This window comes from Aquarana catesbeiana, linkage group LG08 (genome assembly GCF_042186555.1).
Source record: "Aquarana catesbeiana isolate 2022-GZ linkage group LG08, ASM4218655v1, whole genome shotgun sequence".
Classification (NCBI taxonomy): domain Eukaryota; kingdom Metazoa; phylum Chordata; class Amphibia; order Anura; family Ranidae; genus Aquarana; species Aquarana catesbeiana.
In genome coordinates, this window is record NC_133331.1 from 276,887,766 (window position 1) to 276,912,754 (window position 24,989).

Genomic DNA, 24,989 nt, shown 5'->3' on the forward strand with positions numbered 1-24,989 from the left:
CCGGAACAAGGAGCATCCCTATCTCTTTTTATTGTTTAATCCTCACCTGTGCTGATTTCTATTGAGATTTCTTCCTCTTTAATCCTCACATGTCCTTCTTCCTCCTCAGTTTTGACGTCTCTCTGAGTCTCTCTGGTGTCTCCGGGGTCTGTGAATAAAGATGAGAGTGAAGCCCCCTGTACTGAGATGTATGAGAGACCCCAGAGAGTGTGTGTGGGGGGAGACTGGTCACGTCTCTTGGCTGGTAACACACAATGACATGATGTGAGGAGGAGAGCCGGAGTCTAATAGAGGCTGATGTCTCCTGACTCCCCCACTGGGCACATACTGTCTCCCCATTACTGTCTACTGACAGAGGAGGGGGGAGAAGAAGAGATTGTTGTAGTGACTGAACAAGGAGAATCTGGGACTCTTCTCTGGATTTACTGTTTATTACTCACCTGTGCTGATCTCTGGAGGAGTTTCTTCCTCTCTGCATGGCTCATCACCCAACACAGACGGATCTTCTTCTTTCACTTCAACTTTAATAAGATTTTCATTCTGAATAACACAAACATACAAACAAAAACAAGGTAAAAACTTTTGTTAGATTCAATATTGCTCTTATATATTGCAAGTGAAGATTCTTACGATCCTTCCTGTCATTACTGTTCTAATTAATATATTACTATAATATGCCCTTGAGATCCACCCACCTGATCCTCCTGAGGGATCTCCTGATGTTCCTGTGTGGAGTCCCGGGAATACAGAGGATGGGGACATCTCTCTGGGGGATTTCTCTTACTGGATCCATCTGTAGGAAACACACACACTGATTGAATACATTGGGGTTGATTTACTAAAGGCAAATCCACTCTGCACTACAAGTGCACTGCAAGTGCAGTCGCTGTAGATCTGAGAGGAACATCTGAAATGAGGGGAAGCTCTGCTGATTTTATCATCCAATCATGTGCAAGCAAAAATGCTGTTTTTTAATTTTCCTTGCATGTCCCCCTCAGATCTAAAGCAACTGCACTTCCAAGTGCATTTGCAGTGCACTTGTAGTGCAAAGTGGATTTGCCTTTAGTAAATAAACCCCAATGCTTCTATGTCTTTATATTAGAGGATGTATGTATCTAGGTGGATCCTCAATTCAAGAAATAAAAGTCTCCTCTTACCTGGTGATGTGAGGAGCGGCCGGTTCTCCATCATGACGTCCTTGTATGGATCCTTGTGTCCTTCTATATACTCCCACTCCTTTTCATGAATCTATAACTACCACAGTTCCCACTGCAACAAATCCAAAATATCACAAATAAATTAAAATGTAAATGATATCTTTTTAACCACTTCCGGACCGCCGCACGCCGATGTACGTCCAAACTTTGAAGGGGGATATCGTTGTTATAGCAGCAGCTAGCTGCCATAACCCCTGGATAACCGTTTTCGTGCGGCAGGCCTCTTTCTGATCAAAGTTGTCCCTGCGGCGGATTCGCCGTGAGATCACTTTTATCGGTGGAGGGAGAGGCCCCCTCCCGCCGCGACTCGTGCCCTCCGCTGCTTATAGGAGCCGTCGGTAGCGGCGGAGGCGATCGCGTCTGTCTCCCTCCTGTGCCTGGAGACAAGTGAGGGTAAGATGGTGCCCACTCCTCTCCATGACACTGCTGGGCGGAAGCGACGTCAAAACGTCACTTCCGCCCACGCCTCTTAAAGGCATATTTTTTTCAATGTCATTTTTTTAAATGGCTTTTTTTATTGCATTTTAGTGTAAATATGAGATCAGAGGTCTTTTTGACCCCCAGATCTCATATTTAAGAGGCCCTGTCATGCTTTGTTCTATTACAAGGGATGTTTACATTCCTTGTAATAGGAATAAAAGTGACACATTTTTTTTTATTTTTAAAACGGTGTAAAAATAAATAAAATAATGTAAAATAATTAATAAAAATTTTAAAAAATTTAAAAAACCCCCCGTCCCGACGAGCTCGTGCGCAGAAGCGAACTCATACGCGAGTAGCGCCTGCAAATGAAAACGGTGGTCAAACCACACATGTGAGGTATCGCCGCGACCGGTAGAGCGAGAGCAATAATTCTAGTCCTGGACCTCCTCTGTAACACAAAACATGCAACCTGTAGAATTTTTTAAACGTCGCCTATGGAGATTTTTGAGAGTAATAGTTCGACGCCATTCCACGAGCGGGCGCAATTTTGAAGCGTGACATATATAAAAAACACATATAATGTTTGGGGGTTCTAAGTAATTTTCTAGCAAAAAAACCTGTTTTAAACATGTAAACACCTAAAATCCAAAACGAGGCTGGTCCTTAAGTGGTTAAACTTATAGGGAAAGAATAATTAGGGGTGACCCCTGCAAAACCCCCAGTAGAAAGAATGCTTTCTAAATACGTACACGCATAGAGGCTTACATGCTGCTCTTTACCCACTTGCTGCCCGCCACATAACAACATGACGTCGGCAAAGTGGTTTAGTTATCCTGATCGGACGTCATATGATGTGATCGCGATAACAAGCAGGCGTGCGCCCGAGGGGGCTCGCAGCGCGGCGATCGAATATGCTGTGTGTCAGTCTGACACACCGCAACTCTGATCGTGGTATGGAGCCTCTGACGGAGGCTTCTTTCCACGTGATCAGCTGTGACCAGTCACAGCTGATCATTGCCTGAACCAAGAAGTGCCGGTAAACGGCTTTCCTCGGTTCACGCTGACAGGGAGAGCCAATCGGCGGCTCTCCCTGTCAGAAGGGGGGGTCTGTGCTGATAATCAGCATATTGATTATCAGCACAGCCCCATCAGGTGTGCCCATCAGCTGCAAATCACTGCCCATCAGCTGCCAGCCTGTGACCCTCATAAAGAGTGCCTGTTAGTGCCAATAAATGAGCCAATCGGTACCCATAAAAGTGCCGATCAGTGCCCCATCAGTAATGCCTGTCAGTGCCCTTCAGATGCCACTCAGTAATGCCTGTCAGTAGCCCCTCATCAGTGCTGCCTATTCAGTGCCATCTACCAGTGCCCATTAGTGCCGCCCACCAGTGCCGCCTATCAGTGCCCATAAGTTTTTTTTTTCCAAAAAAAATCTGGCTTTTTTAGTTTGTTTAGCAAAAAATAAAAACACCAGTGGTGATCAAATATCACCAAAAGAAAGCTCTATTTGTGGGAAGAAAATGATAAAAATGTAGTTTGGGTACAGGGTAGGGCTGGGAGATTTTCTAAAAAAAAAAAAATCTTCGATTCTCTTAAAAAAAACTCGATTCACGATTCAAATCGAGTTTTTTTTTTTCTTTGGAAACCACGCCGGTCCCGAGGCGCTGCGGGCATGAGCTTTTAGGCGAGGTCGCGACTTCGGCCTAGTCTGTGTCGTCCGGCCTCGCGGACTAGGCCGAAGCTGCGGCCTCACCTAAAAACTCCTTGCCCGCAGCTCTTCAGGCCCGGCGCGATGTCAGCGCCGGTCCGGAGGTGCTGCAGGCATGATTTTTTAGGCGAGGCCGCGGCTTCGGCCTAGTCCTAAAAACTCATGCCCGCAGCGCCTCAGGACCTGCGCGGTGAAAAAAAAAAAAATCGATTTGCTTAAATTTTGAATCGATTTGACCTCTCAACTCGATTCAAGATTTAAATCGATTTTTTCCACAGCCCTAGTACAGGGTTGTATGAACGCGCAATTGTCATTCAAAGTGCGACAGCGCTGAAAGCTAAAAATTGTCCTGGGCAGGAAGGGACGAAAGTGCCTGGTATTGAAGTGCTCAAACATATACATCAATATGTAAAACCTCCTTAAACCCCCTGCTCTCTTGTCTCCTCATCCCATGCTCATCTCCAGGACTTCTCCAGAGCCTCTCCCATCCTCTGGAACGCTCTACCTCAATCTGTCTGACTGTCTCCTATTCTGGCCACCTTTAGGTGATCCTTGAAAACTCATCTCTTCTGGGAAAGAAGTCAAATAAAATTGTCCAAGGAACTTTTGATGGAGGTGTAGACAGATGTACTTTATTCGACTTCCTTGCAAGTATTCGGGACGGAGGTATTTCAGGGCCTGTATTAGACCTATCTGCTTTTTTTTATCTCTTCAGGGAAGCCTATCACACATCCAACTAACTGAACTTTTAGCACTTCCATCAGCTCATCCCCCACAGTTATTACCTTTGGTACCACTTGCCTCGCCCTAGTAAATTGTAAGCTTTTATGAGCAGGAACCTCTTGTATTTTATTGTATTGTCTCCCTTTATATTGTAAAGCACTGTGCAAACTGTTGGCGTTAAATAAATCCTGTATAATAATAATAAAATAGAGTGACCCCAGAGCTCAGTCTGTCTTCTGGGGGGACCATCCTATTCCTGAGCCCGTTCTAGGTTCTTTCAGTCATCCGGGCTTCGTAATATTGAACACAGGAATATACAATATCTCCTATATTCTATATCTACATGCCTCCCGTGTCTGATAGGATGACAATGAGCTGATTCTACAGTGTCGACCTTTCAGTTTCAGGACTACGGCTTCTTGGAGAAGATTCTGGGCTTTTCCCTCACATAGATCCTTGGATGTCCACTGCATTATTAACGTTGTAACCTGACCTCACATAGACCCTTGGATGTCCACTGCATTATCAACGTTGTAACCTGACCTCAGAAGCTTGTCGAAAAGCACATTTTTGAGTACGGCCAAGAAAAGGTGCAGAGCAAAATCATTCTTGGAGCTGTCCAGCAGCTCTGTGGAAACATCTGATCGTTGGAGCTTCAGTGCAGGACCCTCAGCAAGAGCGAGGGTTTTATACTGGATTCGGACATTGCCGTACTTCCGGGGCACAAATCCTAAACTTCATGAGGGGTTTCTACCACCTGACCTTCTTGCTACATTTAGGGTTGCCACCTCATCCCTTTAAACCCGAACATATATGAATTACACGGGTTCTGAGGCTGATGATGAGGCACCAAGTGAGTTTAATTACCACCTTAATCAGCCACAGAACCTGTGTAATTAAAATGTGTTCGGTTTTAAAGGGATGAGAACAACCCTAGCTACAGCCTAACCTCAGGAGCCCCTCCATCTAATGTTCTACACATCAGATGACTTGCAGGAAGATTATTAATATAAGAGACATAGGCCACCCCACCCAGTCCACACTGGGACCCCCTTCTCTCCTAATAAGAAGACATGATTACCTCCTCCTCACTGGGCACACATTCTCCAAGATAACACCCCCTCCAGGAGCATTCTCACACTGCTACAACTTCTGCACCCAACGGGACTACAACAAAATGGCCGCCGACCCCTTTGCACGAACAGTCTGAGCTACGAAAAAATGGCCGCCAAGCTTCTACAGTGGAGTGTCTTTAGTTTATGTCTATTTTGCTCTGGAAGAGCCCTTCCTTGTGGGAGGAGCCTTGGCGTTTGTACGACGCAGCAACTTCCGGTCAGTGGCTCTCTTATGCCTTCCACGGTAGGCCTGATACTTCCGTGTTGTTATAGGTACGCGCGTGCGCACCATAAGGGGGGAAAAAAAAAACGAGGGCTTTTGGCGGCCATTTTCTTGTAGCTAAGTTTACAAACCCAGAATATTTACTGAATGAATTCCTTACAAGTGTGAGTGTGGAGAGTGTGTGTCCAGTGAGGAGGAGGAGGTAATAATGTCTTCTTATTATGAGAGAAGGGGGTCCCAGCACTGTGTGTGGACTGGATGGGGGGATCATGTCACCTCCACACATCATCATATTCCTACAAGTCCTCTGATGTGTAGAACATTAGATGGGGGGCTCTGCTGGAGGTGATGTTATTGGGGACGTATTCTCCAGAAAGGCACAACCCATGTTTTGTGCTGCATTCATGTGGGGTCAGATCGAGTTTAACCCCTTGCTGACCAGGCTTTTTCTGGCACTTTTTTTTTACAAGTTTAAATCTGTATTTTTTGCTAGAAAATTACTTAGAACCCCAAAACATTGTTTTTTTTAATTTTTTTAGACACCCTAGGGAATAAAATAGTGATCTTTGCAATTTTTTATATCACGGTATTTGCAGTTGCAATTTTTTGGGGGAAAAAAATACACTGGGAAAAAAAAAACCCAACAATATTTTCCCTTCTATAAAAGATGATGTTACGTTGAGTAAATGGATACCTAACATGTCACACTTTGGAATTGCGCAGACTCATGGAATTGTGCCAAACTAAGATACTTAAAAATCTCCATAAGTAACGCTCTAAATTTTCTTACAGGTTACCAGTTTAGAGTTACAGAGGAGGTCTTGGGCTGGAATTATTGCTCTCGCTCTAACGATCACGGGGATACCTCACATCCATAGCTCCCAACTGTCCCTGATTTCGAGGGACTGTCCCTGATTTGGAACAATGTCCCTCTGTCCCTCATTCCTCCTCATGTGTCCCTCATTTTGATCTGATCTATATAGTTGTATATAAAATGCACTTTTTATCTATCAAAAAGTGTTTTCCAGCACTAAACCTTTCATCTGATTTCTAAATTGCTACATTTGTAAATTCCAAAAGCCAATATAAAGGAATATTAGTGGTAAGAAAAAAGCACTTGTGGGTTTAACCAATCTTGTTTTTTTTGTACAATTCTCCTTTAAGGGGGCGTGGCAAGGGGTGTGTCCTATGCCTGCATACTTTTGCTGATAGGTGTCCCTCATTCCCATCTCAAAAAGTTGGGAGGTATGCACGTGTGTGGTGCGAACACTATTTACATATGTGTGCGCGACCTACAGATGCGTTCGCATGGAGGGATGGGGGACACTTTAAAAAAAAAATCTTTTTTTTTTTTTTCACTGTCCCTTAATTTTTTTTTTCACTTTTATTCCTATTATAAGGAATGTAACCCTTCTTTGTAATAGAAATAAGGATGGCAGGTCCTCTCTATGTAGAGATCTGGGGACTACAAGACCGAAATCTCTCCTTTTACCCTTTTTTTTTTTTTGGAAATTATTTTTTTTATTGATTTTCTTGGTGCATTACACATACAACAGTGACCCTTGCAAGTGCTAGACCAAGTGGTCTCAGTTCACAAAATGACAAAACAAAACTTAAAACAAAAACTGAAAAAAAAATCTAAACTACTATCCCAATAAGGTGGGGTCTGCTCAGGTGTTCTCCTTTACCTTTAAAAGCAAAAGATCAAAAAAAAAATGTATATTTTTGCTAAAAAAAAAACAAAAAAATTGTTCAGTTCCACCCTGGACTGGAAGTGATGTCATGATGTCGCTCTGGTCCTCCAAGACCATAGAGGCGATCAAAGATGATCTGTTTTTTGTTCACCTCTGTGCCCAGCCGCCGTACCATCAGATCGTTTCTTGGGCGCGTCGGTAAGAACAGTAAGCCCAGGAAACACTGGCGGGAGGAGGGGGGAACCCCCCTACCAATGCTTCTGAAAACATTCCAGTGGCTAATGAGCTGCTTGGACCGCTTTCATGAGAAAGCCAACCGCTGGCTGAATAGAAAACTACCTGGTTATAGCTGATATCTTCATCCATAAACCCGGTAAACCACTTGCAAACTGCAACGTCTACATACGTATTGTGGTCGGCAAGTGGTTAAATATGAGTTTTTTTTACATACGATGTGAATGGCTCAATCGGTGGTGATTACAATCTCTTTGGTTCTGATGTCACAATGGACTTCCATAGAAGTTCCTTCACCATGAAGTGCAGTCATTGGTTGATAACACTTAAAGTGTACCTAAACCCCCCAAAAATGTAATATGATCTAGCCTACCAATTATCGGATGTGATGGCCGCATTACTTTTATTTTCACCTGGTGATCGGCCAGTAACCCACCCCATGGAGTCTTAGGGTGGCTACATTTACTCCTACATTGCATCTACAGGGGTGCAATGTAGCCACCTGGTGGACATCAGCATTGACAATCAGTGGAGAAGGTGGTGTTAGATGGGCTAGTAGATTTAGATGATCATTATAAGCACCCCTGTCATTGGTAAATGTTTTGTCACATCCCTCTAACTGCCACTTTTGCTGGACAGTTTGGTCTGTTAAAGGAAGCTGAAAAATAACAGACATACTGGCCAGATCACCAGGTAATATATGTTATGATGGGGACTTAAAAAAGTGGTGAGTTAATGCTGCTGACAGACTGTATCATATACTGTATGTCATTTTTTTTATTTTCTCCATAGTCACACTTTAAAGGATTAGTTCACCTTTATGGAAAAAATAATAAATGCACATATTATTTTTCCCTGCAGGAAAGAATTGCACCTAAGATCAGTAGATCACGGGTGTAATGTGGGCTCCTGCAGACATGTCCTCCGACTTTCAGCCCGTACCTCTGTGTAGGCTTTCTGTTTGTAAGCCAGAGGGCATGTCAGTGGACGACGAGAGTGCTCATCAGCGCCCCCCGCTGCCCATTAAAATTACAAGTTTGTCTGGTGCGGTGGAAGACAGTACTAGTAGTGTGTTTATTAGCAGAAATTAATGACGCGACTGTATGGACGGAGCCCTGCACAGCCGCACTTTTTTCAAAAAGTGACAGCGGGTGCAGAGAGAAGAACCCTTTACCCGCTGTCACCGGGGAAGGGAAATTGGGGGGAGAGGCAGCAGGAGCTGGAACATGATGTTCAAACCCAAAAACAGGTGGAACATGTTCCAAAAGTGAACTTATCCTTTAAGGCTCCATTCGCATTTGGCATTTTGGGATCTCAAACCGCACTGAAATCACAAAACACAGGTTTGGGTGACATTCATTAGCGATAAATCTCGCTGCGGTCACGGGAAACAATCCGCGAAGCTTGTCTCCAAAAAAAAGTGTGTGCTCCTCTTTGGGTGAAAAGCTTCATGCCATGATTGCCGCATGATAATCGTGCAAAAACACATCTCTTTTTAGGTGTCTTTAAAAATGAATAGCACCCAAACCTGCGTCTTGTGATTGCAGTGCGATTTGAGATTGAGATATATATATATATATATATATATATATATATACACAGTATATACTAACCAACCACTTTATTAGGTACACCTTGCTAGTCCTGGGATTGGAACACCCTTTTGCCTTCATAGCTGCCTTAATTTTTCATGGCATAGATTCAACAAGGTGTTGGAGACATTTTGCTCCATAGTGACATGATATCATCACTCAGTTGCTGCAGATTTTGTCGGCTGAACATCCATGATGTGAATCTCCTCTTCCACCACATCCCAAAGGTCCTCTATTAGATTGGGATCTGGTGACTGTGGAGGCCATTGGAGTACAGTGACCTCATTGTCATGTTCAAGAAACCAGTGGTGAGATGATTGGAGCTTTGTGACATGGTGCATTATCCTGCTGGAAGGAGCCATCAGAAGATGAGTACACTGTAGTCATAAAGGGATGGACATGGTCAGCAACAATACTCAGGTAGGCCGTGGCGTTTAAACAATGCTCAATCGGCACTGAGGGGCCCAAAGTTTGCCAAGAAAATACACCTACACCATTACACCACCAGCCTGAACCATTGATACAAGGCAGGATGGATCCATGCTTTCATGTTGTTTACGTCAAATTCTGAAATTGAGACCCATCAGACCAGGCAACGTTTTTCCAATCTATTGTCCAATTTTGATGAGCCTGTGTGAATTGTAGCCTCAGTTTCCTTTTCTTAGCTGACAGGAGTGGCACCCGGTGTGGTCTTCTGCTGCTGTAGCCCATCTGCTTCAAGGTTCGATGTGTTGTGCTTTTAGAGATGGTATTCTGCATAGCTTGGTTGTAACAAGTGGTTATTTGAGTTACTGTTGTCTTCCTATCATCTTGTACCAGTCTGCCAATTCTCCTCTGACCTCTGACATCGACAAGGCATTTTCCTCCACATAACTGCCGCTCACTGGATATTTTCTCTTTTTGGGACCATTCTCTGTAAACCCGAGAGATGGTTGTGTGTGAAAATCCCAGTAGTAGTCCTATCGGCTGAGCGTAGCATATGTACTATAGACGTACACATATTCACAATTAATACGATTGACTGTGGTGGAGACATGTGAAGGGCTTTAAACAAATTGTAGTAAGTTATTGACATGTATGGTTATTGTGATGTGTTGTTTCATCATATTGTTTTTGTATTGTAAAGTAAAATGGAAAATTTGGATCAGTACTCACCTTATAGTGGCACCAACAAAGTGTGCTGATGGAGTGAAAAGTTTTATATCTGATCCGACTTTATTCTGTTTTTGAGAATTTAGAAGGACACAAGGATCTGTAGAAGGACGTCAGGATGGAGAACCGGCCATCCCTCACATCACCGGGTAAGAGGAGACTTTAATTTCTTATATTGAGGATCCACCTAGATACACACATCCTCCGATATATGGAGATAGTATGTCAGGTTCCTATGAGATGTCAGGATGTCACTGTCTATTTCTCCATGGAGGAGTGGGATTATATAGAAGGACAAAAGGATCTCTACAAGGACATCATGATGGAGAACCGGCCGCCCCTCACATCACCGGGTAAGAGGAGACTTTCATTTCTTGTAAAGAAGAGAAGAGTATTGAGGATCCCCCTAGATACACACATCCTCTGATATAAAGACATAGAAACAATGTATTCAGTCAGTGTGTGTGTTTCCTACAGATGGATCCAGTAACAGAAATCCCCCAGAGAGATGTCCCCGTCCTCTGTATTCCCGGGACTCCACACAGGAACATCAGGAGATCCCTCAGGAGGATCAGGTAGATGACCACAAGGGGCAAATAATGGATGATAATTTATCAATGAGATATAACAGAGAAAATGTAAGATGTTTAAACTATTTCTATGTTTTTAGATGTACTCTCTGTATGTTTATTTTCTTAAGGATAACAATTTTATAAAAGTTGAAGTAAAAGAAGAAGACAAAGAAGAGACATATGTGAAGGGTGATGATTCATGTAAGGAGAAGGAAATTCCTCCAAAGAAAAGCACAGGTGAGTGATAAACACTAAACCCAGAGAAGAGTCCCAGATTCTCCTTGTTCAGTCACTACAACAATCTCTTCTTCTCCCCTCTCCTCTGTCAGTAGACAGTAATGGGGAGACAGTATGTGCCCAGTGGGGGAGTCAGGAGACATCAGCCTCTATTAGACTCCGGCTCTCCTCCTCACATCATGTCATTGTGTGTTACCAGCCAAGAGACGTGACCAGTCTCCCCCCACACACACTCTCTGGGGTCTCTCATACATCTCAGTACAGGGGGCTTCACTCTCATCTTTATTTACAGACCCCGGAGAGACCAGAGAGACTCAGAGAGATGTCAAAGATGAGGAGGAAGAAGAAGCATGTTTGAGGATTAAAGGGGAGGACAGTGCTATATGGATCAGTACAGGTGAGAAAAAATAAATAAGGAACATATTCACACTTTACTTGAATAATATGGACCATGAGTAGATTGATTCTGTTTTCAGAAAATCATGTGTCAGAACTGGTGGAGGGAAAGTAAAATTTAGAAATAAAAATTAACATTTTTTTTATTTTCTCTGTAGATGGACGTTATAGAAGGTACAGCACAGAGAAGCATTCCATTATCACTTCAGATCGCCAGAGGAAAGATAATGACATCACATTAGATTCACCCCAAGAAAACCCCATTACCCCAAATCTCAATGTGGTACTTTACAGTTCAGGTCCGTCATCTGATCCCTCTACTTATGGAAGGTTTTCCTCTAATCATTCAGCTCCCATTGTCCATCAAACAGTTCGTGGTGGCAGGGAAACCTCCTCATGTTCAGAGTGTGGGAAAAGCTTCCCAAGAAAATCTGATCTTGCCAAACACGAGAGAGTTCACACAGGGGAAAAGCCTTATTTGTGTTTAGATTGCGGTAAATGTTTTACCCAAAAGGGCAATCTTGTTACGCATCAAAGACTTCACACCGGTGAGAAGCCGTACTCCTGTTCTGAATGTGGGAAATGTTTTGCTGAAAAAGGTCCACTGATCCGACACCAAAAGTCGCACACTGGAGAGAAGCCGTATTTGTGTTCTGAATGTGGGAGATGTTTTGCACTACAGTCAACTCTTGTTAATCATCAGAGGACCCACACGGGAGAGAAGCCTTTTTCCTGTTCCGACTGTGGACGATGCTTCACTCAGAAAGTGGACTGCGTTAAACATGAGAGGACTCACAGAAAGGAGAAGCCATATATATGCTGCCAGTGTGGGAAAGGCTTTGTGACCAAGTCATCTCTTATTTACCATCAGATGACGCACACAGGTCAGAGGCCTTTTTCCTGCCCAGAGTGTGGAAAATGCTTTGTCCTAAAAGCGGAGCTTAATAAACACGCCAGAGTTCATACTGGAGAAAAAACATATTCATGCAGCCAGTGTGGAAAAAGCTATGCAGATAAAGCCGGTCTTAACCGCCACAAAATAATTCACATGGACCAGAAGCCTCATTCCTGCTCAGAATGTGGGAAGGGTTTTGCAACTAAATCAGCTTTAGATTACCACTGGACAACACACACAGGTGAGAAGCCATATTCGTGCCTTCAGTGCGGAAAATGCTTTGCTCGGAGGGCCGACTTTAGTAAGCACGAACGCAGTCACAGAGGAGACCGTCCATATTTGTGTTCTGAGTGTGGAAAAGGCTTTCCTGATAAAACCCGTTTACACCGTCACAAAATCATTCATATGCGTGAAAAAGACTGTCTGTGTCTTCACTGTGGAGAGAGCTTTGTAAATAAAGTTCATTTGGACTGTCATAAGATGGTTCAAGTTAGAGAGAAGCCATATTCATGTCCCCAGTGCGGGAAAGACTTTGCCTGTAAGGCTTTTCTTCTCCGACACATACGAACCCACACGGGAGAGAAGCCATATGCTTGTTCTGTCTGCGGTAAAACCTTCAGCCAGAAATCCAGTTTGGCTATTCATGAGAGAGCTCACACTGGAGAGAGGCCATACTCATGCTCTGTGTGCAGGAAACTTTTCACCCAGAAATCCAACCTAGCTACTCATGAAAGGAATCACACTGGAGAGAAGCCATATTCGTGTCCTCAGTGCAAGAAAAGCTTTGGGCAGAAATCCAATCTGGCTGAGCATGAGAGGATCCACACAGGGCAGAAGCCCTATGTGTGTCCTGAGTGTGGAGAGTGTTTTGGCAGGAAATCTAAAGTTATCATCCACCAACATTCTCACATTGGAAATTCTTCGGGTCTACCTAGTGACATGTCTCAAAATGCAGACTTTCAGATCAAAGAGGAGCTTCTGGACATCCAAGATGAGGAACACGTTGCACAATGATACTGCACAGTTATTGCTTGCTTTTTAACACACAGCGATTGCTGTAGAGCAGTTTTTCTCAGATGGGGATGCCAGAAGGTTGTTGGTCATCTCCCCACCTCTGTGGAAGATATTGGATTCATTGACTTGTGGACAGAGGTCACCTTAACTACTTGTCACCCGACCACAGTAGATTTACTGTGGGCGACACAGGCAGGCTGAACAATGTACCTGTATTTTGCTGTACATGCATGTGCCTCCTGCCGACCCCTGCAGATTGGCCGTGTCCAATCACAGATTTCTGTGTTTACAAAAAGACAGAGCTCTGTGTGCATAGGAACAGTGATCTGGCTATTTCTTCTCCCGGCAAAGCGGGAGAAAAAAAAGCCTGATCAGAAAGTAAAAGCAGCACACATAAACACTGTTAAGCACACAGTTAACCCCTTCCCAGCCAGTGTCAGTGTACAATATTATTACTGATCACTGTATTAGTGTCACTAGCGACATCAGTGTCAGTTAGTGACTCTCCCAGATAGTGTCAGTTAGAGCCAGATTGCCTGCCACCCTATCACAATCACAAAGTTAAAGAGGAGTTCCACCCAGGGGGGCCGTCAAAAAAAAAAAAAAATTAAAAGTCAGCAGCTACAAATACTGCAGCTGCTGACTTTTAATTGGACACTTACCTGTCCCTGGGTCCAGCGATGCGGGGGATCGAAGCCCCGCTCGTCCCCCCCCTTCGCTCGTCGGCGCCGGCATTTCAACTGTGGGCGCCAGGCTGTGGCTTCACAGCCTGGCACCCACTGCGCATGCGCGAGCGGCGCCGCGCTGTGATTGGCCGCTCAATCACCTGGGACCTGTAATGGGTCCCAGATGATTGACAGGAGGGAGGGAGAAGAGCGGAGCCCTTCCTGTGCCTGGGGGGAAGTGATGTCACCAGCCCAGGCAGAGGAACAGGCAGACTACGAGGGACCACCTAGCAACAGGCATTTAGAGGTAAGTAAAAAAAAAAAATATCCAAATGTTTTTTTGTTTTTTTTAAGAATTTTTCCAGGTATTTTTGTTTTTTGGGTGGAACCCCACTTTAAGTTGCTGATCACCACCATTACAGTGTAGCATCTATACCTGTGTAAGTTCCAGCATACATACCATAGTTTGTAGAGACGCTATAACTTTCACACAAACTAATCAATATACACTTATTGGGATTTTTTTTTTTTACCAAAGATATGTAGCAGAATACATTTTTGATTTTTTTTTTCTGGATATGTTTTAAAACAGAAAGTAGAAAATATCTTTTTTTTTTTTTCAAAATGTATTGTTTTTTTTCATTTATATAATAAAAAATAAAAAAAACTTAGTTTGTGATCAAATACCACCAAACGAAAGCTCTATTTGTGTGAAAAAATCATATAAATTTAATTTGGGTACGGTGTTGCATGACTGTGCAATTGCCAGTTTAAGTAGCGCAGTGCTGAATAGCAAAACATGGCCTGGTCATGAAGGGAAGTAAAAACTTCTGGAAATCGAGTGATTAAAGAATAGGAGAGTTATCACCTTTATACCACAGGCTGTACATCATGGTGTAATGCCCCGTACACACGGTCGGACTTTGTTCGGACATTCCGACAACAAAATCCTAGGATTTTTTCCGACGGATGTTGGCTCAAACTTGTCTTGCATACACATGGTCACACAAAGTTGTTGGAAAATCTGATCGTTTTAAACGCGGTGACGTAAAACATGTACGTCGGGACTATAAACGGGGCAGTGGCCAATAGCTTTCATCTCTTTATTTATTCTGAGCATGCGTGGCACTTTGTCCGTCGGATTTGTGTACACACGATCGGAATTTCCGACAACGGATTTTGTTGTCAGAAAATTTTATCTCCTGCTCTCCAACTTTGTGTGTCGGAAAATCCGATGGAAAATGTCCGATGGAGCCCACACACGGTCGGAATTTCCGACAACACGCTCCGATCGGACATTTTCCATGGGAAAATCCGACCGTGTGTATGGGGCATTAGGTGTCCATCCTTCGATGTCCAAACCAGTATCTAAGATAAGCACCTAAATCTACTGCTAAGCAGATTGATTGACACTGTGGCATGCAGTATGTCATTCTTTGGCAGTTATAAATTCTTCTAGGATCTGAGGTGGTAATTCATGTAAACTCATATATTTCAGTGCAATTAAAAGTATACAGATAGAGAAAAAGACCAAGCATTTTGTTCTTCTTTACTAATTTGGTATACTTTCTTTATTGGACTGGATTAAAGGAATTTATGTGGATTGCTGTGCAGGCTCCAAGACATGGTTTTTTATGGGAAACAATGGTTTTGGGACAATTTTATGTGTTTAAGTTTAACTAAAGCCAAAACTTTTTTTTTTTTTTTTTTGATTGAAGTAGGGAAGGATTAGAACCACTGCTAGCTTTTTATTTGCTTTTTGTGACTCCGCAGGGTTATCCTCTCTATTGTTCTTGGTGACCACTTTCACTTTCAAAAAGTGAAGGGAAACCCAAAAGTTTAGATTTACCACCAGAACAAAAAGTCAGGATAATCTTCTAATAAGGACACTTTTTTTTTCAGTGAAATCTGTCAAAGTGGGGCGTTCCCCTTACTTTGTAGAGATTTACTCTTACTTTCTGTTGTGTCTCTGGAAAAGATGAGCAGAGCTCAGCTTGGCTTGATTTTTTTTTTCCAGGAGCTGGACAGGAAGTCCCAGTCCCGCTCACCCTAAAAGGGAATTTCTGCTTTAACACTTCCTTCTCCCCTTTTTTCCCACTTTTGTTTTTTTTCTATTTTTGGGGAGCAGGTACCAAGTTTTGATAGGTACCCACCCTCACTTCCGCTCCGACTGCCTAGGCATTTATTGTGAAAGTTCGCCCCCCCCCCCCTCCTCCTCACCCTACCTGCAACCTTCTGGGACACGTCACAGGTCCCAGACGGCTGCAGGTCAATTCATAAAGCACGAGAAAATGTCTTCAGCACACCATGAATCTCCAGAGTAGTTCCAAAGCTTTATGCAGCAATCACATCGTTACAGCAATAGCGACGTTTCAGAGCCTAACAGGACCCCTTCATCAGGCATGTGACATAGTCACATGCCTGATGAAGGGGTCCTGCAAGGCTCCGAATAAAGCTTTGGGACTCACTCTGGAGATCCATGGTGTGCTGGTGACATTATGTACCTCTGACTATATACTTTTATACACGGCCATTTCTACAGGAATGTGTGCGTTGGGAATAGTGCTTTGGAAATCATAAAGCACATCACGACTCGCACTTGTGCAGTGAGAAGGAGGCTGTGAAGCTGCAAGGAGTCACAGCTGGCTTCCCTTAGTAAACATGTCAGTACCGGGGACCCAAAGACCGGCAAATAAATGGCGATTACAACGCTGGATCCTTGGACAGGTGAGTGTCCTTATTTTAAAAGTCATCAGCTACAGTATTTGTAGCTGCTGGCTTTTAATTTTTTTTTTGTTAAGACTTTGTTACAAACTGCTTTAAAGTTCACTAAAACCTGAAGTTAGGCTTTATACAGTGCCAACGGATAAAGGTCATAGACTTGAATAAAAACACAAGGGAAACGTGCCTTTTCAATAATTTTACAAAAATTATCAAGAGATGTAATGGTATACTCTGGAAAAAATAAGTACACCCTTGGCCTCAGAAGCTGGTATTGCCCCCTGTAGCAGAAATAGCTGCCCACCTGTCTGACACTGGCGTTGAAATTTATGACCAATTCTCTATGCAAAATTCCTTTATGGCAAGTTGTTTGTAGGTTTCTTTGCACAAACTGCCAACTTTAAACCCCCCCATAATACTTCAATGGGATTCAAATCAGGACTTTGACTAGGCCAGTCCAAAGCTCTCCATTTCTTCTTTTTGAGCCATTTCTTAGTGAATTTGTCAGTGTACCTTGGATCATTACGGTGCTGAAAGATGCATTTCCAGTTCATCTTCAACATTTGGACAGACGGCTTCACATTCTCATCAAGCACATTTTAATATGATGCAGAATGCATATTTGAATTGATAACTGCAAACTACCTAGCAGTGATGGGAGTAAGTCACACATGTGCAAGTCATAAGCAAGTCTCAAGTCTTAACCTTCAAGTCATAAGCAAGTCCCAAGTTACTGTGGCGAAAAGCAAGCAAGTCAAGTCGAGTCCCTGCTAGAAGTCAAGCAAGTCAAGTCAAGTCATTTATTTTGGTCAAGTCACAAATTAAGTCAAAATACTGATCTACCCTGAAGCCGGGACTCGGGGGAGCTTTCTTTTGTGGGGGGGGGGGGCGGCTTTTGCCTAGGCCAAGACACAGAACTGGTGGTGCCAAGTCATTGCAAGTCAAATAGCCCAAGTCAAAGTCAAGTCGCAAGTCATTAGTGACAAGTCAAAGTCAAGTCGAGTCATTTATTTAATTTTGTAAAGCAAGTCGCAAGTCCTCAAACAGGTGACTCGAGTCTGACTCGAGCCAAGTCATGTGACTCGAGTCCCCCACCTCTGCTACCTAGGCCCTGAAGCAACAGAGCAACCCCAAACTATACCATTCCCAATGTCATGCTTCACAGTTGGTATGAAATGCTGTCTTTGGTTTGTGCCAAACACGTCTATCATTACTGTTTCCAGGATGGGAAGTGTCATTATAATGGGGGATTTTAATTATTCAGACATAGACTGGGCAGAAGGAACCGTGCATTCGTCTAAGGCTCGCCAATTCCTAAATGTCTTGCAGGACAATTTCATGGGTCAGATGGTAATTGCACCAACAAGAAACAAATCGTTACTAGACCTACTGATTACTAACAATACAGACCTGATCGCAGATGTATAAATACAAGGCAATTTAGCAAACAGTAACCACAGGTTACATAGTTACTTAGTAGATGAGGTTGAAAAAAGACACACGTCCATCAAGTCCAACCCAAGTGTGTGATTATATGTCAGTATTACCTTGCATATCCCTGTATGTTGCAGTCGTTCAGGTACTTATCTAATAGTTTCTTGAAACTATCAATGCTCCCCGCTGAGACCACCGCCTGTGGAAGGGAATTGCACATCCTTGCCACTCTTGCAGTAAAGAACCCTCTACGTAGTTTAAGGTTAAACCTCTTTTATTCTAATTTTAATGAGTGGCCACAAGTCTTGTTAAACTCCCTTCTGCGAAAAAGTTTTATCCCTATTGTGGGTCACCAGTATGGTATTTGTATATCGAAATCATATCCCCTCTCAAGCGTCTCTTCTTCAGAAAGAATAAGTTCAGTGCTCACAACCTTTCCTCGTAACTAATATTCTCCAGACCCTTTACTGGCTTAGGTTAATTAGGTTAATTATTTTCAGCATAAATCACACAAATAGGAAACACAAGGGTAATACAAAGACACTGAATTTCAAAGGAGCCAACTTCCCTAAACTACGCTCCTTGCTAGAAGATATTACATAAAATCCTGGGAAAAATGAACACCTGTGAAATTTTTTTTTTTGAAGTACATCACGGGACACGGAGCCATAGAAGTTACTATGTGGGTTATAGGCCACCTTCAGGTGCTGGACACTGGAACACCCTAAACAGGAAGTTGCCTCCCTATATAACCCCTCATATACCGGGAGTACCTCAGTTTTGTAGTAAAGCAATACACGTGTACACTAGAAAGAGGGGCGGGACCTCTGTGTCCCGTGATGTACTTCAAAAGAAAAGGATTTTACAGGTAAGCTGTTATAAAAATCCGATTTTCTTTAATCGTACATCATGGGACACAGAGCCATAGTAGTTACTATGTGGGATGTCCCGTAGCAATGCCAGCTGAAGGGAGGGAGACACAACAGAATTAGGGCAACATGAGACTAGAGGAGTTATACTGCTGCCTGCAGCACACTACACCCAAAGGTGATATCCTCATGCCTTTTTACATCTACCTGGTAGAATCCGGTAAATGTATGGATTTAAGACCAAGTTGCGGCCTTGCAGATTTGAGCCATGGAGGCTTAGTGATGCACTGCCCACGGAGCACTAACAGCCCTAAAGGAGTGCGTTTTGATTTGAGAGGGTGGAATCTACCTCCTTAAACCATAAGCTTGAACGATTACTCGTTGAATCCATTTAGAAATAGTAGATTTCAATACTGCCTGTCCCCTTTTAGGACCTTCAGGCAATACGAACAAAACATCCATTTTCCGAATCTGATCAGTCGCCTTTAAGTAGACTTTGACTGCTCTCATCACATCAAGAGAATGTGGTGATTTTTCTTCCATAGAACAAAGTTCTGGAAAAAATTAAGGTAAAAAGTTAGGATGAGGACGCAGTACTACCTTATCCTTGTGAACAATGATAATATGGCTCTTTACAAAAAAGAGCAGCCAATTCTGATACGCTTCATGCAGCAGATATGAATACCAGAAAAAATAGCTTCCTTGTCAAAAAGGACCAAGGGAATATGTCGTATCGGCTCAAAAAAAGGCTGTTTTTGTAATGCCGACAAAACTAAATTCAAGTCCCAAGAGTTCAGGGGTGACCTAACTGGAGATTAAGCCGTGTTACCCTCTGAATAAAGTTACGAACCAAAGAAATAATACTGATAAGGCTGAGACCTGTCCTTAGAAAGTACTCAAGGGCAGCTTTATATCTTACCCCATCTGCAGAAAGTCAAGGATTCTACCTATGACCTATTTCCTGGGGTGCCAACCCCTGGTTTCACACCAGGAGACATATGCTTCCCAGACTCCATAATATATAATTATGGAGGCCGGCTACCTTGCATTTAACCAAGGTAGATACCACTGAACCTGACAGCCCATGCTTCTTCAGAGTGTGGGCCTCAATAGCCAAACCATTAAATTTAGCGTTTGTAATATAAGATGGAATACCGGACCTTAGCGAGAGAAGGTCTGGACGTGGTGGTAGGGTCCATGGGACCCCTACCGCCATCCTTATGATCTTTGCATACCAAGATCTTCTGGACCACTCTGGGGCCACAAGAATCACCAACTTCCCTTCCTGCATGATCCTGCGAAGAAGTCGTGAACGCTTGCAGAAAAGGAGGGAATGCAACTGATTCCATAGGAACGCCAAGGCACCTGTTCCGTATGCTAGCGGATCCTTTGTCCTTAACATAAAGATGTTGAACTCTCTGTTGAACCTGGATGCAAACAGATTTACGTCTGGGATCCCCCATCTTTGACCTATTGTCAGAAAGATATCGGGGTGATGGAACCATTCTCCCGGGAACAACTGCTGGCGACTGAATCTAGACCGCCTGTCAAATTTCTATCCCTAGAATAAAAAACTGCCGATAGGCAAGGTACATTGTTTTCTGCCCAAGATAGGATATGATTCACCTTTCTCTGGGTGGTACAACTTCTTGTGCCCCCTTGGTGATTAAATATAGGCCACTGCTGTGGCATTTGTCGGATTAGATCCTGACAGAATAGCTCGGTAAATTAAACATCCATGCCCTCAGGACCAAGCGCCCCTGCCCGAATCTGTAGAATGTTAATGGGCAAGGTCATTTCTGATCTGGACCACTTCTCTTGGACAGTTACCTCTTCCAGGACTGCTCCCCAACCTAAAAAAGGCATATGTCAGTGGTTCTCAACCTGGGGGTCGGGACCCCCTAGGGGGTCAAATGACGATTTGCCAGGGGTCACCAAATCCTGGGCTGTTCCTGAAGCCCACGGCCGCCCACTCAGCCTCTTCGCAGCCACCTATTCAGTTCACAGCATGGCTGGGGGGCAGACTAGAGGTCAGCTGACTGGTGAGGAATGAAGTAGGTGGGGCTGGAGGAGAACCTATCAGACATGTGCAGGATGAAAAAATTCGTTTAGTTTCGTTTCGTTTCGATTCGTTATTTAACTAAATTCGTTTAGTTAAATTCGTTGCATTCATTACATTCGTTTTCGGAATTTGTTTCGTTTCGTATTCGAATTCGAAAAAATTCGACCGCATTCGAAAAAATTCGACCGCATTCGAAAAAATTCGACCGTATTCGAAAAAAACTATCAAATTCGAAAAAATTCTAACACATTCGAAAAAAGCTGTCAAATTCGAAAAAATTCTACCACATTCGAAAAAACTATCAAATTCGAAAAAATTCTACCACATTCGAAAAAAACTGTCAAATTCGAAAAAATTCTACCACATTCGAAAAAACTGTCAAATTCGAAAAAATTCTACCACATTCAAAAAAAACTATCAAATTCAAAAAAAATTTTACTACATTCGAAAAAAATATCAAATTCGAAAAAATTCTACCACATTCGAAAAAAAACTGTCAAATTCGAAAAATTTCTACCACATTCGAAAAAAACTATAAAATTCGAAAAAATTCTAACACATTTGAAAAAACTATCAAATTCGAAAAAATTCTACCACATTCGAAAAAAACTGTCAAATTCGAAAAAATTGTAACACATTCGAAAAAAGCTGTCAAATTCGAAAAAATTCTACCACATTCGAAAAAACTATCAAATTCGAAAAAATTCTACCACATTCGAAAAAAACTGTCAAATTCGAAAAAATTCTACCACATTCGAAAAAACTGTCAAATTCGAAAAAATTCTACCACATTCAAAAAAAACTATCAAATTCAAAAAAAATTTTACTACATTCGAAAAAAATATCAAATTCGAAAAAATTCTACCACATTCGAAAAAAAACTGTCAAATTCGAAAAATTTCTACCACATTCGAAAAAAACTATAAAATTCGAAAAAATTCTAACACATTTGAAAAAACTATCAAATTCGAAAAAATTCTACCACATTCGAAAAAAACTGTCAAATTCGAAAAAATTCTAACACATTCGAAAAAAATATCAAATTCGAAAATATTCTACCACATTCGAAAAAAAACTGTCAAATTCGAAAAATTTCTACCACATTCGAAAAAATTCTAACACATTCGAAAAAACTATCAAATTCGAAAAAATTCTACCACATTCGAAAAAAACTGTCAAATTCGAAAAAATTCTACCACATTCGAACAAAACTGTCAAATTCGAAAAAATTCTACCACATTTAAAAAAAACTATCAAATTCAAAAAAAATTTTACTACATTCGAAAAAAATATCAAATTCGAAAAAATTCTACCACATTCAAAAAAAACTGTCAAATTTGAACAATTTCTACCACATTCGAAAAAAACTATAAAATTTGAAAAAATTCTACCGCATTTGAAAAAAACAATAACTGAATTTGAAAAAGTAAACATATATATATATATATATATATATATATATATATATATATATATAACCATCTTCCGAAATTTGAATTTCTTATAAAATGAATTCGAATTTGAATAGGAAAGATAGAAAACAGAATAGAAGAAAATATAATATATATATTATATTTTCTTCTATTCTGTTTTCTATCTTTTCTATTCAAATTTGAATTCATTCTATACGAAATTCAAACTTCAGAAACCATGTACCGAAATTCGAATTTCGTATAGAATGAATTCGAATTGAAAAGACTATTACAGAATATTTAATATATATATATATATATATATATATATATATATATATATATATTATATATTCTGTAATAGTCTTTTCAATTCGAATTCATTCTATACGAAATTCGAATTTCGGTACATGGTTTCTGAAGTTTGAATTTCGTATAGAATGAATTTGAATTGAAAAGACTATTATAAAATATAAAATAATAGAAAAGAAAAGCATAAAAAAACAATAGAAGAGAATAATAAAAAAAAAAAAAATATATATATATATATATATATATATATATATATATATATATATATAATTTTTTTTTTTTTATTATTCTCTTCTATTGTTTTTTTATGCTTTTCTTTTCTATTATTTTATATTTTATAATAGTCTTTTCAATTCAAATTCATTCTATACGAAATTCAAACTTCAGAAGCCATGTACCGAAATTCGAATTTCGTATAGAATGAATTTGAATTTGAATTGAAAAGACTATTATAAAATATAAAATAATAGAAAAGAAAAGCATAAAAAAACAATAGAAGAGAATAATTAAAAAAAAAAAAAAAAAATTATATATATATATATATATATATATATATATATATATATATATATATATATATTCTATTGCTTTATTATTTTATATTCTATCTTATTGTTTTTTTTTAGAAAAACGTTTTCTATTTTTTTCGAATTCGAGTATGTTTTCGAATTCGATTCGAATATGTTTTCGAATATGTTTTCGAATTCGATTCGAATATGTTTTCGAATATGTTTTCGAATTCGATTCGAATATGTTTTCGAATTCGATTCGAATATGTTTTCGAATTCGTTCGTTTTTTTTTTCGGATTCGTTTAAATTCTTTACTTTTGTAATTCGGAAATTCGGATGCATCCGAATTTCCGAATAATGAAAAATTCGTCCGAATTTCAATTCGGAACGAAACGAAATGCACATGCCTAGAACCTATCTCCTGATTTCAGCATCGCTGTCACTGCTGCGAGACAGGGTCGGTTCACACATGGGCAACACGACTTTAGCGCGACTTTGTACCGCGACTTCAACGCGGCTTCAGCGCGACTTTAGCGCGACTTCAGCGCGACTTCGGCAAATTACGAGGCGACTTGAAGTCGCCTCCATGACAGGCGACTTTGCCTGTGGCCAATCACCTCTCTGGGAGGGAGGGAGGGGTTTTCTCTGCAAAGTCGCTTGACTTTACAGAGAGATCCGACTTGCAGGCGACTTACATTGAGTTGAATGGGTACAAGTCGCCTACAAGTCGGATAGAAGTAGTACAGGAACCTTTTCTGAAGTCGGAGCGACTTCAGTAGTGTCAATTAAGACGCTCCCATTGCCCACCATGTTAATCTAAATACAAAGCGACTTGGGGCGACTTGGGGCGACTTGAGGGCGTACAAGTCGGATCCCAAGTCGCCCCAGTGTGAACCGACCCTAAGCGCCGGTTCACACAGGGGCAACACGACTCTGGCCGCGACTTTGCGAGGCGACCTGGACGCGACCCGAGGGCGACACCACAGCGCGACTTGGGGCGACTTACAAGGCGACTTCAAGTCGCCTCCAGGACAGGCGACTTTCCAGTGGCCAATCAAACTACAATCCGCTCTGGGGGAGGGAGGGGTTTGCTTGAAAAAAACATCTTCTCTTCCTGTGAAGTCGCTTCAGTATAGATCACGATCCGACTTGTAGGCGACTTACATTGAAAGCAATGGGTACAAGTCGCCTACAAGTCGCCTTGAAGTAGTACAGGGACCTTTTCTGAAGTCGGAGCGACTTCAGTAGCGTACATATAGACGGCTCTCATTCACTTACATGGACTTTCAGATGTCAAGCGACTTGGGGCGACTTGAGGTCTGACAAGTCGGATCCCAAGTCGCGGTAGTGTGAACCGGCACTAAGGCTCTGTTTCCACTAGTGCGACTTTTCATGCGACTTGGGACTGAAAAGTCGCATGACAAATTGTTTCCCATGATTTCCAATGAGTACCGTTCATATCTGTGCGACTTCAAGTCGCAGCGACTTCAAAGTAGTCCCTACACTACTTTGGTCCCACTTTGATGCGACTTGAGGTCTATAGATACAGGCATTGCTTCAAATCGCGGTAAAAAGTCGCGGTAAAATCGCGGTAAAAAATTGCGGCAAAATCGCGCGACTTTGGGGACGCACTAGTGGAAACCTAGCCTAAGTCAGAGACACAGTGAAGCTGGAGTCACAGTGAGTAACACTACCTGTGATTATAGTTGCTATTAAAAGTCCCCACTACAGTTCTCAGATCAGCAGATGACCTTGATCAAGAGCACCTAAGTTGGCTGATCAGAACTCCCCGCCACTCATCCCATCCCC

The 24,989-nt window shown here is 41.8% G+C and overlaps 2 protein-coding genes across 5 annotated transcripts in view; one reads left to right on the forward strand and one right to left on the reverse strand.

Annotated features, from left to right (window-relative positions):
* LOC141106746 (uncharacterized) overlaps positions 1–24,989 on the reverse strand; it is a 92,717-nt gene that overhangs the window by 12,270 nt on the left and 55,458 nt on the right. The window contains 4 exon segments of the mRNA XM_073597674.1: positions 47–148; positions 441–540; positions 696–793; positions 1,158–1,248. Coding sequence (XP_073453775.1) covers positions 47–148; positions 441–540; positions 696–793; positions 1,158–1,248 — 391 coding nt within the window.
* On the forward strand, positions 5,465–15,349 carry LOC141106508 (uncharacterized). 4 transcript variants are annotated; one of them, XM_073597328.1, is made up of 7 exons: positions 5,488–5,611; positions 10,171–10,230; positions 10,322–10,434; positions 10,559–10,656; positions 10,782–10,890; positions 11,183–11,287; positions 11,445–15,349. In XM_073597328.1, the coding sequence occupies exons 3-7, from the start codon at positions 10,350–10,352 to the stop codon at positions 13,193–13,195; spliced, it is 2,148 nt and encodes a 715-aa protein (XP_073453429.1). In that variant the 5' UTR covers positions 5,488–5,611; positions 10,171–10,230; positions 10,322–10,349; the 3' UTR covers positions 13,196–15,349. The 4 variants fall into 4 exon arrangements, with proteins under 4 accessions (XP_073453428.1, XP_073453429.1, XP_073453427.1 ...); XM_073597327.1 differs by lacking the exon at positions 10,322–10,434 and having other exon boundaries at positions 5,465–5,611; XM_073597326.1 differs by lacking the exons at positions 5,488–5,611; positions 10,322–10,434 and having other exon boundaries at positions 8,933–10,230.